Genomic DNA, 15,953 nt, shown 5'->3' with positions numbered 1-15,953 from the left:
TATTATTTTTTTTAACATATGAAGCAGCTGATCCAGGGGAAGAGGATGAGCACCAGGACTGCCTTCACCTCCCCATCCCTCGAAGGTTCCCACCTTCAGCCTTCCTGGCTGGCAGACGTCTGCAGGGAGAGCGCTGAGTGGGGTACCGCATTCAGCCTCCTGTCAGCACAGTTTTCCTTCCATCAGGCAATTAAACCCGGAGGTGGGCATCTGGATGGAAGATTTGTGCATCCCTTAGGGCAGAGAAAACTACAGCTCAGGTTACTGCCCTCCAGCAGCCTTCCAAGGTCCTCCAGGAGGGAAGGAGAGGAAATACAGCCGAGGAGGGGCTGTACGCGCTGATGGAGGAGAGCAAGAGGGAAGCGACTGCAGCTTCCCGCCGGCTCCAGATGATGCCTCATAGTTTCCCTTTTAAAAGCATGAGCTGGGCTGGAGGAATAAATATTTGCGTTACAATTCCTGTTGGGAATGAAAGGCTGTTTTTGGAGGGAGGGTGTCAAACGGAAGTCGCAGGGGCCAGCACAGTTTGGTGCTGTGACTATTCTGTTTGCTGGGTGCGATCCCACTCCCAGCTGGAACAGGCAGCAGCTCTGCTGGAGGGGTCACCCCACCGGGGGCTGAAATTTGGCCTGGGGCAGGAGAGCTGAGCGGGCAGCTCGACGAGGAGACGTGGCCTGGAGCACTCATCCAGCCGGGGATCTCAGCCCCTTCCCTCTGCCCTACTTCCATTTTCTCCCAGTTAGGTGCACAGGCTCCGGCTGTAGGCACGCTGCCAGCACAGTGCTCCTCGGCTGAACAAAATGTCCCCTTGTCCCAGGGCCTGGCTTTTTGGAGCGAGCGCTGCTGTGCTTCCCGGGATCCCCGCTCTTTCCCGGAGGAGCTTCGGGACTCTCCATCCAGGCGCTGACACCTGCGCTCGGCTGGGAAATGCAATTTAGGGACCGTAGAGGAGGGAGTGGAAAGAGACGCCTGGAAACCCCGGACTCCTGCTCGTAGGGGGAAGGCTGCGCGGCTGGAATCCCGGCAAGGGAGAAAGCTGTGCCGGGAATGTTATCCAGTAACAGCAAGGGAGGATGCGGCTGCCGGGAATTTTATCCAGCATCAGCGAAGGGAGGAGGATGCTGCCACCATTTTAGCGGCGGCGCTCCCGCCTGCCGCGGCCGGAACCGGGGCTAGGGAAGACGCCGCGGAGCCGGGGGACACCGGGCCCCTCCGGCCCCATCCCGGCTGCTGTCCCCCACTCGCCCCCCTGCCGGGGAGGGCTTCCTGTCCCCCGCCCGCCCTGCGGGGTCGGCCGAGCCGCGGGGAGGGGACGGGGAGGAGGGACCGGGGGCTGCGGGCGCTTCCTGCCGCCGCCCCCGCCGGGGCAGAGCGGAGCGGGGCGGGGGCTCGGCTCGGCCCGGCCCAGCCGAGCGGCGCTCCCGGGCCGAGCCAAACTTCCCGGGGGGCTCACACCAACACACGCACACGCATACATAGATATTTAATTTCTTTTTTTTTTATTTTTTTTGTTTCCGTTTTATTTTCATTTTCTCGGCACTTTCGGCGGGGCCCCCGGGGCGGAGCCGCCCTCGCCGCCGGGAGGGGCCGGTGCCCGCAGCGCCGGGGATGGGCTCCGCCGGGGCGTCCTCCGCCTAGACCAACCCGGCTCGGCTCGGCTCGGCCCGGCCCGGCGCGCAGCATGGCCGCGGAGCTCAGCGCCGAGGAGGAGCAGGTAGGTCCCGCCGGGCTCCTCTTCCCCGGGTCGGGCTGGGCAGGACCCCGGGGGTTCCTTCCTCACACCGCTCCTTTCCCATCGTTATTTGGCTAGCCCGGGTTGCCAGGCTGGTTTTTCCCCAGCCAGCCGATTCTCCCGACGGGAAGCCCCCCCCCCCCCCCCCCCCCCCTACGCAGCCCCCCATCCATGCAACCGCCAAACCCGCAGCCTCCCAACCCACGCAGCACCCACCCTACAACCCCCATCCACGCAACCCCCCAACCTTCCCGTTCCCCAAAAGCTCTCGCAAGGCCCCTGCCGTGGGTGCTGGGGCGTGGGTCCCACACCCCCAGAGCAGCGTGGCCCCGCTGGCAGGCCTCCCTGCCGTGGGGATGGTGCGGGGGGATGATGCGTGGGGATGGATGCGTGGGGATGGATGCGTGTGCACGCGCTTCCCACGCCCCAGGCCTCCCGTGACGTCCCGGCTTCCTCCGCCGGCCTTGCGTCACCGCGGGAGGATGTTGCTGGGCTCGGGGAACGGGGCCCTGGAGCCGGCCGGGGAGCCTCGGCTGGCCGGAGCAATCCCTGCCCGTCCCCTCCTTTGTCCTCGTCCCCACGCCTGCCCACCCGCGGCCGCTGGGCTTCCCTGTGGATGGGGATGTGGAGCCGGGATCCCTCTGCCCCCTCGGGCTGTCACATTGGCCACGTTGGTGGCTCTGGGGACTGCAGAGCTAAGGCGAAAAGGTCCTGTTTTCCTTCCAAAATGGTCGGTTTTCCAATTGGTTGGCTGGTTGGTTTTCTTCTTTAAAAATCCTTCGTTTCTACAGGGAGGTTTAGGAGGGCTGGGATGGAGATGTCGAGTTCTCAAAACCTCCATGGAAGAGCCCCTCCTGCAGCCTGCGCTGGTGCTCAGCATATGCAGAGCTACCAGGCTTTTTCCTCCTGGAAGCAGCACTGCTCTCTTCAGGGTCATAAAATCCCAAGGAATGGGGAGTGTTCTTGGAGTGTCCAAGGAGGGAGTGTCCTCTGTCCCCACAGGTGCCTGAGATTTGCGTTTCTCCTGTGTCATGGAGGGGGCAAAGCTTCCAGAAATAGGGGTTTTGGAGATCCTGCACCAGCAGGGAAGGCTGGTTTGCAGAGGGAGCAGCATCCCAGGAGAGGGATCTGAGATGTTTGGTTTGTTTGGGAATATTGGATGGAGAGGGTGAAGAGACATTTGCAATAATGGCTCCAGGTTTGGGTCATCAGGTTGGTGTGAGGAAGGCTGCCTTTCGTGCTGCCCTCGGTGGCTTGGAAGCCAAAATAATGGAATTTTCCTTGTTTTTGTGGGTAAGTGGTGGTTTGGGCTGGAACATGCCCTTCCTGCCATCCCTTCATCCTTCTTGCGACCATCAAGATTTCCTCCACTCTCCCTTGTTACCGACAGCAAGCCAGGGGGAAATTCACCCTTCTCCTCTTAGGCCAGCCTTGGGACATCTCTTCTGCTGGCCCTCTGCAGTTCCCTCCTTAGCCTATCCCCAAGGAGCCAAACCAATTTTCCTTGAAGGTTTTCAGCCCAGCTGCAATTTTCACAGATTTATACCCCACTTCCCCACACTGAAGAAGGAGGGTAGGTTTGCTGCCTGGGGGAAGAGGGCTGGAAGAACCCCTGGATTCCAGCAGCAGTGGCTTTGTCACCACCCTGCTCCAGCGCAGCGGGGCCGTGGATGACGCCAGCACTCCAAAGACCAGCATTGTTCCAAACACCCAGCCACGGACAATTTCACTCCCAGCGCTGTAGAAACAGGACTTCTTGCCGCAGCTCTGGGTCACAGGCTTTGTTTTTGGCACGTGGAGCGATCCCTGCTCCGCTGGGATTGACGTGTGTATAAATCCTTTTGGGGTTGGGGCTAGGAATGATGATGAGACCCAGTGGAGCGCACGAAGGGGGCAGAGCTGTTTCTGGCATTGATGCTCAGCTCTGTAACGCCTGGCTCCCTGCTGTTGAATGGCAGCACTGGTAAGTTTGGAATTTGGTTTTGTTCCCAGGGAAAGCTGGAGTTCATGGCTGAGCTGCCCTGCAAAGATAGTGCTTGCTCTTGTGCATCTTCCCTTTGCAAAAAGCCCATCATCCCTCATGACAGCTGCTGGAAATGGGATTGTGTGAAGCGTGGTGGGTTAGATGTTGAGGAGGCAGACCTGATCTGCAGGTTGCATCCTCTCCTCATTGCCATCATGCCCTTTGGGCCCCTCTTCCCATCATCTGAGGACTCCCTTCCCATCACCTTGGGGTATCATTGCCAGCTCAGGCTGCGCTGGTGGCTCCAATCTTTGGGGGAAGTGCTAGTTGTACCTGGCGCTCACTCCCATACCTTGACCATCCTGCATGTGCTGGGGGAGGATCATCTTCACTGTTATTTTGGGTTTGCATCTGCAGCCCTGGATTTTGAGCAACTGGGTGCCTCGGGGAGTGCCCTGGCAAAGTGGAGGCGTGCCCAGGATATATGGGATAGGATATGTTTACAGACAGAATATATTGCTGTGTACGTGGATGTGTTCTGTGTTGAGGCTGAAGATGGTTCCTGTATTGCCCCATTTATTTTCCTGTGGTTCTTGCCTGGCTGCTTTGTGCGACTCTGGGACCAAGGGAGCTCCTGGCTGCACAGTGCTGGGAGACAGACCCCTGGGATGAGCCGGGCTCCTTTGGCCCATCCCGTGAGAGGGGCGCGCTGTCCCTGCCGAGCCTCGCGCCGCCGATAAACCCCGGCCCTTCACTTCCTCCTGTCGGAAGTCATTAACACCGACAAGCTTTTCTGGCTCAATAGCTCCCAGTAACTCTGAATAGTTCCCAGTAACTCCGTGCCTGACATCCTACACCGCCCCTGCCTCCCTCCTGGAGCCAGCCTTCAGCACTCCCCTCCCTCCTCCACCTCCTTGCTCATCATCCTCTGCTCTGGGGAGCTTGGAAGCTGTTTTATTTGGTGTATGCCTGGGTGGGAGCAAGGCATTTTGGTGCCTCTCTCCATGCTGCCTGCATCCTTTGAGCAGGATGTGGTGGAAGACTGTGCTGTACTGCCCCATCTCCCTTGGGGTTCCTGTGTGGGACAGGGGATCAATCCACGGCAGAAGGCAAAGCTGCATCCTGGGACCCTCCTGGTGTTGCATATGTGTGTCAAACTGGTGTTACTGGGCGAGCTGGTCCATGTTCTGTAGCAGGTCGAAGTGCCCTCCGTGTTCTCTGCCTGTGTTCCCACAGCTGAGCTCACTGCCCCGTGGTGGAGCTGCAGCCCCAGGAGGCCACTGCCAGCTGATGGGGCTGTGCTGGGGATGCTGCGTCTGAGTGGGAGTTTGTTACCTGTAAAATCCTCCTTTTGCTCCCCCTCTCCTTTCCACAAGTGTCCCCCAGCCTCCAGGCCATTTTTCCCACCCCTTGCTCCCTTTCCCATGTGGCATTTGTGCCATCTCCATTGCCACTGCCCTTACCCCCTTTTGTCCTGGAGCTCTCTGCTCCATCCCGAGAAGCTGCTGGGTCTGATGAGGATTGTAGCTCCAACAATGACCAGGGATGCTCCTGGGGCACTCCTCCTCCTCCTTCTCCTCCTCCTCCTCCTGCTCCTCCTCATCCTCCTCCTCTCACCTTGTCTCATCGCATGCCCCTGATCTCTCCCACAGGCAACCAAGCAGTTCCTGGAGGAGATCAACAAGTGGACAGGCCAGTACAATGTGTCCCCGCTCTCCTGGAATGTGGCTGTCAAGTTCCTCATGGCCCGCAAGTTTGATGTCCTGCGGGCCATTGAGCTCTTCCACTCCTACAGGGTAAGCGAGAGGGGCCAGAACCCCCCATCTGAGAGCTTCCTGCTCTGCAGGAGATCCCTGCTCCCTAGGACCACCCTCCCCCTGCTCCTTTTTCTCTCTCACAAGTTTTTATCCAGCTGGAAAATCCTTTTTCAGCCAAGGCAGGTTGCCATGGAGATCCCAATCCCTTCCCCTCCTCTGGGAGCAGCTCATGGGGTGCCCTCCTGGCTGGTGTGTGCTGCCCACAGAGCATTTCTCTATATATTAAGGATATAGATCCATGCATGTCTTTGCAAAGCTGCTCCTTCTGTTACTGGGGGTTTGCTGGAAGATGATCCCATGGAGCAGAGGTTCCTGGGACAGCTGGGTGCCCCGTGGGGCAGAGGTGGGCCGTGCCTGTGCCCCCCGTCACCGCCCTCTGTGCCCGCAGGAGACGCGGCTGAAGGAGGGGATTGTGAAGCTGAAGCCGCACGAGGAGCCGCTGCGCTCAGAGCTGCTCAGCGGGAAGTTCACCATTCTGGTAGGTGGGGGTCCCCCAGGGAGTTACCCCAGCTTGAGTGGCTTATCCCAGCTCTGCTCCGCGGGGGTGCTCGGGAGCCTGACCCCGTTTCCTCGGCAGAGCGTGCGGGACCCCTCGGGAGCCTCCATCGCCCTGTTCACAGCCAAGCTGCACCACCCCAGCAAGAGCGTGCAGCACGTGGTGCTCCAGGCACTCTTCTACCTGCTGGACCGAGCTGTGGAGAGGTGAGCCTGCCTCTGCAGGGGTCCTCTGTCTCACACTGGAGGGTCCCTGGGGAGCATGTTCCCTCCCAGGGAGATCACTGCTCCCCATGGCTTGAAATTCCCTGGTTTGAACTGCAGCCAGTCCTCCGTATGGAGTTGTTCAGCAGGGGAGCAAAATCCCACAAGCCCTGAACCAGACTCTGCAGCCTTGCCCTGTCCACACCCTGGGTTCAGTTTAGTAAAGTCCCGGATTCCTGCAGGCCCTGGCTGGGGAGGAGGCAGCCCCACCATCAGCCAGATGTAATGTGAGCCCTGCCAAAAATATAAACCCAGGACATTCCCCTGCCATTTATCCTGCTGGGCTCTTTCTGTTTTTGACCTTACCCATCAAGGGTGATGATGCTGGGGCAGGATTAAGGCACGAGTCAGGCTTAAATGAGGGTTGTAGGAAGAGATGGTGAAGCAGCTGGGAAGTGCAGAAGCAAGGTTTGGGTCTGTGAGTCCTTCTGGAAGTGTGGGAAAGGATTTTTGGGGGTCAGTGTGGGGAGAACTGCTGATGAAGGAGCCAGGTGGTTGCATGTTGTGGGGTTGACGTTGTTCTTTTCCTCCTCTCAGCTTTGAGACGCAAAGGAACGGGCTGGTATTCATCTATGACATGGCAGGGTCACAGTACACCAACTTCGAGCTGGACCTCAGCAAGAAGATCCTCAACCTGCTCAAGGTGGTGCCTGGGGATGTACTGATGTCTGTGTGGGCCACTCGCTCACCAAGAACCCAAAGTCCTGTGGTTTTGGCATCAATTTGCACCCCAGACCACGCTGACCACATCTCGGCCGAGGAGCACCAGCTGCAGCCCCGCAGGACCTCGGGAAGGCACTGGGAGCTTGCCAGGCTGGACCCGGCGGTGGCTGCGGTGTGGCGCGGGCGGGAGGGATCAGCTGTCCCTGGGCTGGATTCCTCTCACAGCTGCTGGCAGCACTTTTGGGAAAACAGATGCAAATTATTTTTTAATCTTGCTGGCATTTGGTGCCTCCTCCCTTCTCCGGAAAAAAAAGCAATAAGAGTAAATACTGGCCGGGGTGTGTTCTTTGCATAATCCCGGTTCCCAGTCTTCACCTCTCCCTGCGGAGCCAAACCCTCTGCTTACCTAATTCCAAGGAAGCAATTTGGTTCCTTATCAACACGGATAAGAGTTGACAAGGAACCAAAGAACAAGCACGCTTCAGATGTGGCATTGCCATCGTGGGGTCCCTTTGCTGGTTGTCACCTCTGCTGGGATATGTCCCCTGCCACAGCAGACTGGATCTGACCTCCTCCTCACGCCCACAGGGTGCCTTCCCAGCTCGGCTCAAGAAGGTTTTCATCGTGGGAGCACCCATGTGGTTCCGCGTGCCCTACTCCATCATCAGCCTGCTGCTGAAGGAGAAGCTGCGGGAGCGGGTGAGTGGGGACCCTCCTGGCACAGGACACGCAGCAGGCAGGGCTGAGGCTGCTTTCCCATCGTGACAGGGTGGTGGAAGCAGCTTGTGCCATTCAGCCCCATCTGCTGGAAGCTGCCAAGCACCAGATCTTTGGCATCCCTGTCGCCATCCCCGGCGAATCCTCTCCAACCTTCTTGGAGTCACCCCTGCCTTTCCCCTTCCTCTCACAGGTGCAGATGGTGAAGATGTCGGAGCTGAAGGATCACCTGCCCCGGGAATGCCTCCCTGAGTACCTCGGAGGGTCTCTCAAACTGGACCCTCTGAGCTGGAATTGCCGGTTCCTGCCCCAGCAGAACGGGCACCCCGACCCCCTGGACGAGCTCATCCTGGTGCCGCTGGCGGCCCCCAAAGATAACGGCTCCGTCCACGTCCCTGGGCCCAAGTCTGTCACCCTCCAGGAACTGATGGATCATGTCAGCCACAAGCAGAAACGTGGCATCTACGAGGAGTACGAAGACATTCGGCGCAGGAGCCCGGCCGGCACTTTCGTCTGCTCTTTGTGAGTTGGTGGGAGGAACCAGCCAGGTGCCCCTCACCCCAAAAAGCTCTGTGCCCCCTCACCCCATGCTCTGCTGCTGGATGGGGGTCCATTGGCCTCTTCGTGGTGTGGTGCTTTGGGTTAGCAACTCAGAACCGTGGCCTAGGGATGGTGTGAGCCCCCTTTGTGGGTCCTGCAGCCTCTGGGAATAAGGGGGAGCTACAGAGGACAGCAGGGACCAGGACCTGGCCAGGACTCTGCTTCCCGAGGCTTTGGCCAGGTGATGGCAGCAGAGCCCAGGCAACGGGCCCCAGAGGCTTGCACAGAGAGAGGGATGCTGCCTTTGCCTTGCCTGGAATACATTCCCTGGAATACACCAGGAATACATCCCTGCCTCCCTCTCCCCCGCCTCCCAGGGCACCCTACAACCAGGACAAGAACCGGTACGGGGACGTGCCCTGCCTGGACCAAACCCGTGTCAAGCTGGCGAAGCCGTACAGCCGCCCAGAGGTGAGCCAGCCCAGGAGGGAAGCCCACAGTCCTGTGGGAAGCTGGCACAGCTGTCCCAGGGTTCTGGAGGCCTTATCTCACCCATGCTTTTCTCCCTGCAGCTGACTGACTACATCAACGCGAGCTTCATGGATGGCTACAAGCAGAGGAATGCTTACATTGGCACTCAGGGTATGGCTGAGCCAACAAGGGGTTGTTCTGCTCCTGATGCACCCATGGGTTCCACCTCTGCCCAGTGTCAGCCCCTGGCCATGGGGGACATCCCAGGAGCTGGGCACTGCCCAGCAGGTCCCCGTTCTCCCAGGGTGTATTTACTCCTCCCTGGGTGTATTTATTCCCCTCTCAGTTTCCACCTAGTGGACTGAAGTTTTTTCCTGGAAGAAAGCAAGGGGATCCATCTTCATCCATGGTGGCAGCCCTCTCCCTTCCCCTATCCCAGCTCTGGATTTGCTTCATCTGCCCGAGGCTGAGCAGAGAGGCGAGATCAGTGCTGAGCCATAGGGACACGGTGCTGGGGGTGGCAGTCAGTGACAGCTCCAGGCTGTGTTTGTGGATCCACACCTGGATCAGCCCCAACAGGAAGGGATTGTGGTTCCCTGTGGGGGTCATGGGGAGCTGCTGGATGCAGCTGGGCAAGGGGTTGCCCAGATCCATAAGATTTTGGGCTGATGTGTGGGTTGTCCCTGCAGGGCCTCTGGAAAACACCTACGGTGACTTCTGGCGCATGGTGTGGGAGCAGAACGTCCTGGTGATCGTGATGACAACCCGGTGAGCGCTCATGGAGGCACACAGCCCTCTTTTTCTGTGCAAAATGAGCAGTTTTGGTGTGGGATAAGCAGCACTGGGCTCGGTGCAGTGATCCTGCAGCAGTGGTGCCAGCCAGAGCTCCACGGAGGTGGGACATTGGGTCAAGGACAGACTGTTCGGTCCCCGCGGGGTCCCCAAAGGACCAAGGCTGGGTGGCATGGGAAATGTCTCAGACAGGGCAAGGAGGACATTACCAGCTTGTCATTGTCATGCTCCCAGGCTGGAGGAGGGAGGCAGGAGGAAGTGCGGCCAGTACTGGCCCCTGGAAAAGGACTTCCAGGTGTGCTTTGGGGCCCTGACCATCACCAACCTGGGCATAGAGAACCTCAACCATTACAAGAAAACCATCCTGGAGATCCACAGCTCAGAGGTGCGTGGGCACAACTGCCTGTTGAGGGAATGGTATGGGGGCACCAGGGCTCAGAGGAGGAAAGAGGGTCTAAACCCCCTGCTTTCCCCAGACCAGGGAGCGGCGGCTGGTGTCCCACTTCCAGTACCTGAGCTGGCCAGATTATGGCGTCCCCTCTTCCGCTGCCACTCTCATTGACTTTTTGGGGGCTGTGAAGCAGCAGCAGAGAGTGGCTGTCAGCGCCCTGGGACCTCGCTTCAAGGGTCACCCCGGGGGACCCCCGGTCGTGGTGCACTGCAGCGCTGGCATTGGCAGGACAGGTAATGGCTGTGGGGGAGGTTTGGAGATGGTGGGGTGACAAGTCCAACTTCCCTGGGGCATTTCCATACTGGGGACCCACAGTGTGTTTGCAAGCTGGTTGACCTGAGACACGTCCTCAGAAGATTTCCCACAACCATCAGACCTGGGAGAAGTCCCCAGATGCCCTTAGGAGATCAGTGGGGGGCTGAGCACCAGCGCTCCAGTTCTCACAAGGGGCACTGATGGTGCCATTTGGTGTCTGACGCCATGGCCATGCCCATCACTGTCCCTAGGTACCTTCTGCGCGCTGGACATCTGCCTGTCACAGCTGCAGGACGTGGGCACCCTGAACATCTACCAGACGGTGCTGCGCATGCGGACCCAGCGCGCCTTCAGCATCCAGACCCCCGAGCAGTATTACTTCTGCTACACCGCCATCCTCGAGCACGCCCAGCGCGAGGGCCTGCTGCTCGCCAACCACAGCCGGGCCGCCCAGGAGAAGAGCTCGCCGGGGCACTGAGACCCTCCGCCTCCCTGCAGACGCCGCTGCCCGTCCTCGGGGGCTGCCCGCGCCGCCTCGGCGCACGCCGGGACTCAGCAGGGCCGTGGGGGCAGCGGTGCTGGAGCACCTCAGCTGTCAGCACTGCTATGGAACTGTGCCTTATTCAACCCAAACGGTGGCTGCCACTTTGCCGGCACGGGAAGGGGCTCTCACTCCTCCCTGTGGTGTTTCGGTTGAGGTTTGGACGGTTGGGGAGGTGGTTTGTCTTCTCTTTGAGTTGTTGGGTTTTTTAATTTTCGGGTTTTTTTGTTGTTGTCGGGACCACCTAAGATGTACCTAGAGAGGGGCTTTGCAAAGTCCTAGGAAATGTATTCCCAGTCCTGGGGCTGAGGAAGAGGCACGTGCTTCGGTCTCACCTGCCGCTCCATCTGTGTGTCTGTATGTATGTGTGTATATAATATACCCCCGCTGTGACCCCTGGCTATTATATAGATACATATGTACAACCGCCCCTTTAGCAGCTCCCCAGGGTCCCCGCTGTCCTGCCCCCTCACTGCTGTGATCTCTGGAGCAGTGAGTTCGGTCCTGGCTCTGTCTTGTCTTCCCCCTTCCCCTTATTTCCCCTCACGGGCAGCGTTGGGACCCAGTACCCACTCCTGTGCCCATCCCACTGGAGGCACAAGGATACTTGATGGTGTCCCCCCCTGTTTCTTTGTCTCATCCTCCCCATGGAGAGAGACAGCAGCTGTGCTCCTGGGAGGATCTGGAGGACTGGGTTGCGCAGGGGTGCTGAGCTCACCAGCATCCCCTGGCCCTGGGTGCCGCTGAGGGAGTCACTAGGTACGAGGTGACGGGGCCATGGGGACCGACCGGCTCTCCAGGTTGCCCGGCTTTCCCAAGCTGCCACTGGGAACCCGCAGGCCCAGCCCTGCGTTGAGTCATGGGCTGGGAAAGCGCTGAGCAAGAGTAAACCCCAAACCCTGGAGAGGCAACGAGCCTCTGCCCCAGCCCCAGCCCCTGCCTGGGCCTCCCCAACTTTATACTGTAATAAGCTCTTTGAATGTGTATATTCTTATTTTTTTATAATCTTGGGGGAGGGGGGCACAGGGTTTGGGAGGTTTAGTTTTCTTTTCTTTTGGATTTTTTTTCTGTTGGTTTTTTTTTTGTGTTTGGTTTTGGTTTGGTTTTTTTTTTTTTTTTTGTATTTAACATTAACTTGATCCAAGCCAGAGCCAGAAGTATTTGTAAATGTTCCTATTTTGCTCTCAGAGAAACCTTTTTGTTGTTACTTTTTTGGGAGTTGTTTTGTTTTTATTTGTATTGATATATAAATATACCACCAGTGACCAGTCCTCTTTGCTGTCGTGGGGACATTGGGCAGGACAGGAGGGAATTCAGGGCTTTGCATGGCTGTGATCTCTAAAAACCAGCTGGCCCCATCCCTGGCTACGCATGGACGTTGAGGAGCATGGGGCTGTGTTTAAAACCAGCTGGCCTCATCCCTGGCTACACGTGGACTTTGAGGAGCACAGGGCTGTGTTTAGGGCTGCTTCTGGCCTGGGTGAGGCTGAGACAGAGATAACCAGGCTGCAGGAAGCTTTCCTGGGCAGGCAGGATAGCGTCAGGAGGGAAGACAGCACAATGAGCTGGTGTAGCCAGGGGGAACACAAGCCACCCTGCTCCAAGCTCCTGCCTCTTTTCCCAGGGCCTTGACAAGCCTCAGGACATCAGTGTCCTGTCTGGCCATGGTATCTGCCTGCTGCTGCCTTTTGCTGCAGGATTTGGGGGTGCAGGCATCGCCTTTGTGCTTCTGGATGCCCTCTGAGCAGGCAAGTAGGGCACAAAAATTAGGGGGAACTCCTGGGCTGTCAGGCAGCCCCAGTGCCTTCAGGTGCAAGTGATGCCAGTCCCAGAGCAGCAGCTGCAGCCTGAGGCTCAGGGACAAGGCAGTAAAAAAGGCAGCTTGTGCAAATGAAGCCCTAGAGCCAGTGAGAAAGCTCGTGCCCCAGAGCAGGGCAGCTGGTGGGTGTGAAGAGCAGCACCTGTGTTTGTTCAGCTGGAGCCTAAAAAAATTAGGAATGCCAGTGTCTTTCTAGGACTAGCACAGGGAGAAGCTTTCCCCTGTGCTCTGGGGGCGGACTGGCGTGGCTGTGCCAAACTGAGGTCAGGCACTGGAAGGCTGGAAAAGAACCAGAGGCAGCAGGGAATCCATCTGGAAGGGCTGCATGTCCCAGTCCACGAGAGGTGGGTGTGGGGAGCACCCCTGGAGCTGTGCACATCCTGCCTCTGAGTGGATCTGGTTCAGCTGCAGTGTCCCATCCTTCCAGGTACCATTTTCCACCCAGCTGTCTCCTGGAGCAGCATCAGCCCAGGCAGTGTGATCTGCTCCTCTGGCTCAGGCTGCCCCAGAGTTTCCCTCCAGGCACCCACTGCAGGGTGGATCCTCCGAGAGAGCTCTCATCCTCTGCAGGAAGGCTCCTGGAGCCCTACCTCCTCACTGCCAAACTTTTTCACCCAGCTGGGCTTTCTTCTCGGCACACGTGCAGGAGGGGAGTGTTTGCAGTTTATTGTTAATCCTGTGCTGTCAGCAGCAGCTCTCTGTGGCTCAGCGGGGCTTTTGGCAAAGTGTTGGGTCCAGATCCGAAAGCTGCAGGTGATGCCAAGTGTCCCACGTTGCCCAGCCCATGTCTCTCTCCCACTGGCTGTGAAATCCCAACCGAGCCCGCTCTGTGCACACGGTAAAGGTGGTTGTGCCTTCTAGCTCAATCCCACAGGATGTGGGCACAGAGAACCAAAACGTTTCCAAGACTCATGTGCTGGGTATCTGATAGGAATATCCAGAGGAGAGGGAGGGAGATAACCAACTCTGGCTCTGAATGGGAACAGCTCAGATATGCTGCTCCCTTCGAGGAGAGATGAAGAGCCCATCTGTGCTGGAGGCGGAGGAAAAGGTTGTAAACCTTTTCCATGGGAAAACAACCCAAACACTCACCCTCCCTTACTATTTCCAGGGCTGTGTTTCTTCTCAAAGCCAGCATTTTCAGTCCTCTTGCACAACATGATGGTTTGTTCCTTCCATTCCTTCTGTGCCAGCAGGTCCTGCTCAGCAGCAGAAACAAGGATTTCTCTGGAAATGGTCACTTCACGCAGACAGCCAAAAGTTACAGGAAAGAAAAACTTTGTATTGTTTGGAGAGTGGTGGGAAAAATGGGCTGTTCAGTACAAGCAGCCTGATGCCTGGAGGAACTCCCCTTCCCTGGAGCGGCCCAGAGATGGGGATCAGCCACCACAGAAAATAACAGCACAGGCAATTCCAAGAACAAAATCCAAAGTTCCGCTGGAGTTTGGAAACGGTGATTTAAAGGCATTGCAGGGCAATCCTAAAGCGGCGCTGTGCCCACCTGTCTCATTTGGTTTTCTTGGCAGCGTGCACGCCGCCTCGCTAATGACGATTACTTTAGTGTTGTAATTTTGCGCCCTGGCAGTTTGGAAAGAGCCTAGCTCCAGAGCGCTTCATTTCCCAGCCCTTCTGCTTCCTTGCCTCCGGTTTCCAAGGCTCAGGCTCGATCTCCAGTGGCACCGCGGGCTCAAACCCCCGTGTCGAGAGCCCTGCCAGGGGTTAAAGCGAGCTGCAGCTCCCAGAGCCTCCTCTGCTTGTCCCGGCACCACCCCGCGCCTGCTCCTGCCGCGCTCTGCCGGTCTGAGGAAGGGAAGAACAGCTGGAAAGAAAAAAAAAAAATACAACTGGGAGATTTGGACCTTCTTTGAGTGAAGGTGCTTGAAATACACATTTAACTAGAAGTGTGGAGCATGTGTGTTTGTGTTCCACCCTTTTCCGAGCACGCTCTAGATACCCAGACGAGCACTAAGGGGCGGCCAGGCCTGGCTCCCGCACCTCCGTCTGGGGAGCCCAGCAACCCACTCCACAACTTTCCAAAGGGAGACAAACACGGTGATCGAAGGCATCAACCCCCACCTCCATCTCGCGTTCTAGCGGAGGGAACGCCGGCCGCCGCCGCGGGGGCACCGGCTCGCCGGGCTCCCTCCGCCGGGAGGCCTTTCCCTCACGCCCCCCCTCCCGCCGTGGGCGGTGCGGCCGTGACGATCGGCACCGCGGGGCCAATCCGCCCCGGGGGGAGTTCCCCCTCCATTCAGGGCTGCTCGCCTGCGCGTTGAGGGTATGTAACAGCTGCTTCCCCCACACGCACTTTCCTAGTTTCGCCCCCCTTCACGGGAATCGCTTCCCAAGGGCCGGGCGGGCGGGCGGGAACCTGAGGGAAAAGCGCGGCTGAGTGTGTGTGCGGGGGGGAGGGAGGGGGCCATTGCCGCGGAGGCCACGCCCCCTTCCTGGCACGCCATTGGCCGCAGCAGCTGAGGGTGCCGCCCCCCGCGGCGCGCGCCGCCCACTGCCCCCCTCCTCCTCGGTGCGTGCGTGCGTGAGTGTGAGCGTGTGCGAGTGTGCGGGAGCGAGTGCGTGTGTGCGCCGTGTGCCCCCCGCCCGCACGTGTAACCGACCCGCCCCACGTGGGGCGCCGCCATCCCGGAAGTGAAGGGGTCGGGGACAAAAGGCAGCGCCGCGCCGCCCCCGGGCCCGGGCCCCGCCGCCAAGTCCCCCCCTCCACTTCCCGCCGCCTACCCGGTTGGCACCGGGGCCCGGGGCCGGGGGGAGGACGGCGGGGGGAGCCGCTGGCGCGGGCCGCGGCCGCGATGTAAACATTCCACAAAAGGGCTCCCCAGAGAGGGGGGCGTGGCCTCGCCGGTGGCGGGCGGGGCTAATTCGCCGCGTGGGTGGGCTTCTCGTCGTGACGGCGGCGCGGCCCCGCTCGCCAATTGGTCGGCGCTTTGGTGTCGCAGCCAATAGGGCGGCGGGAAAGGCGGGACGGGGGCGGGGCGCGCTGCTTATACGGACATTTTTCTTCGGCGGTCGCTCCCCCCCTCTTCTCCTCCCTCCCTTCCTCTCCACATCCCCTTCCTGGGGGCCGCGGCCAATAGGGGAGGGCCTGATGGGCGGGGCTAGCGCTCCTATTGGTCGAGAGAGTGACGGGCGCGCGTCTCAGCCAACGGGCGCTCGGGGCTCCCCCCCTGCGCGAGGAGGGGCGGGATTTCCCGGGGAACAGAGAAGCGGGCAGCGCTCCGCCGCGGCGGCCGACAGACGGTTACTCCATCTTCCCCCCCCCGCCGACGGGGACCCCCCGTTCTCACTGCGCCGGGGACAGCCCGCCCCCGCCGCCCGCCCGGGAGGTGCCCGCCACCCCCGGACCCTGAGGGAGACCCGGCCGCTGCCAGGAGCCGCTTCGAGGTAAGGAAGAGCGGGGCGACGGGGACGGGAGGCC

At 59.4% G+C, this 15,953-nt stretch overlaps 2 protein-coding genes across 4 annotated transcripts in view; both read left to right on the top strand.

Moving 5' to 3' along the window:
- The first annotated feature begins 660 nt into the window (after positions 1–660).
- PTPN9 (protein tyrosine phosphatase non-receptor type 9) lies at positions 661–11,964 on the top strand. Of its 3 annotated transcripts, none has more exons than XM_041427673.1 (13): positions 661–1,714; positions 5,348–5,491; positions 5,901–5,990; positions 6,090–6,214; positions 6,809–6,914; positions 7,523–7,633; positions 7,845–8,173; positions 8,569–8,662; positions 8,764–8,833; positions 9,352–9,430; positions 9,689–9,839; positions 9,931–10,138; positions 10,412–11,964. In XM_041427673.1, the coding sequence occupies exons 1-13, from the start codon at positions 1,682–1,684 to the stop codon at positions 10,636–10,638; spliced, it is 1,767 nt and encodes a 588-aa protein (XP_041283607.1). In that variant the 5' UTR covers positions 661–1,681; the 3' UTR covers positions 10,639–11,964. The 3 variants fall into 3 exon arrangements, with proteins under 3 accessions (XP_041283607.1, XP_041283610.1, XP_041283609.1); XM_041427676.1 differs by lacking the exon at positions 661–1,714 and adding an exon at positions 2,220–2,440; XM_041427675.1 differs by lacking the exon at positions 661–1,714 and adding an exon at positions 2,545–2,734.
- Positions 11,965–15,802: 3,838 nt separating this feature from the next.
- Positions 15,803–15,953, top strand: part of SIN3A (SIN3 transcription regulator family member A) — a 30,327-nt gene continuing 30,176 nt past the window's right edge. The window contains exon 1 of the mRNA XM_041427654.1: positions 15,803–15,919. The gene's annotated coding sequence lies outside the window, so the exon portion shown is untranslated. The remainder of the gene's footprint in view (positions 15,920–15,953) is intronic.

The sequence above is a fragment of the Onychostruthus taczanowskii genome, unplaced genomic scaffold (assembly GCF_017590055.1).
Source record: "Onychostruthus taczanowskii isolate IOZ18803 unplaced genomic scaffold, ASM1759005v1 scaffold118, whole genome shotgun sequence".
In the NCBI taxonomy this organism is placed as follows: domain Eukaryota; kingdom Metazoa; phylum Chordata; class Aves; order Passeriformes; family Passeridae; genus Onychostruthus; species Onychostruthus taczanowskii.
Note: the sequence above shows the minus strand (reverse complement) of the source record. Positions and strands in the feature narration are given on the sequence as shown.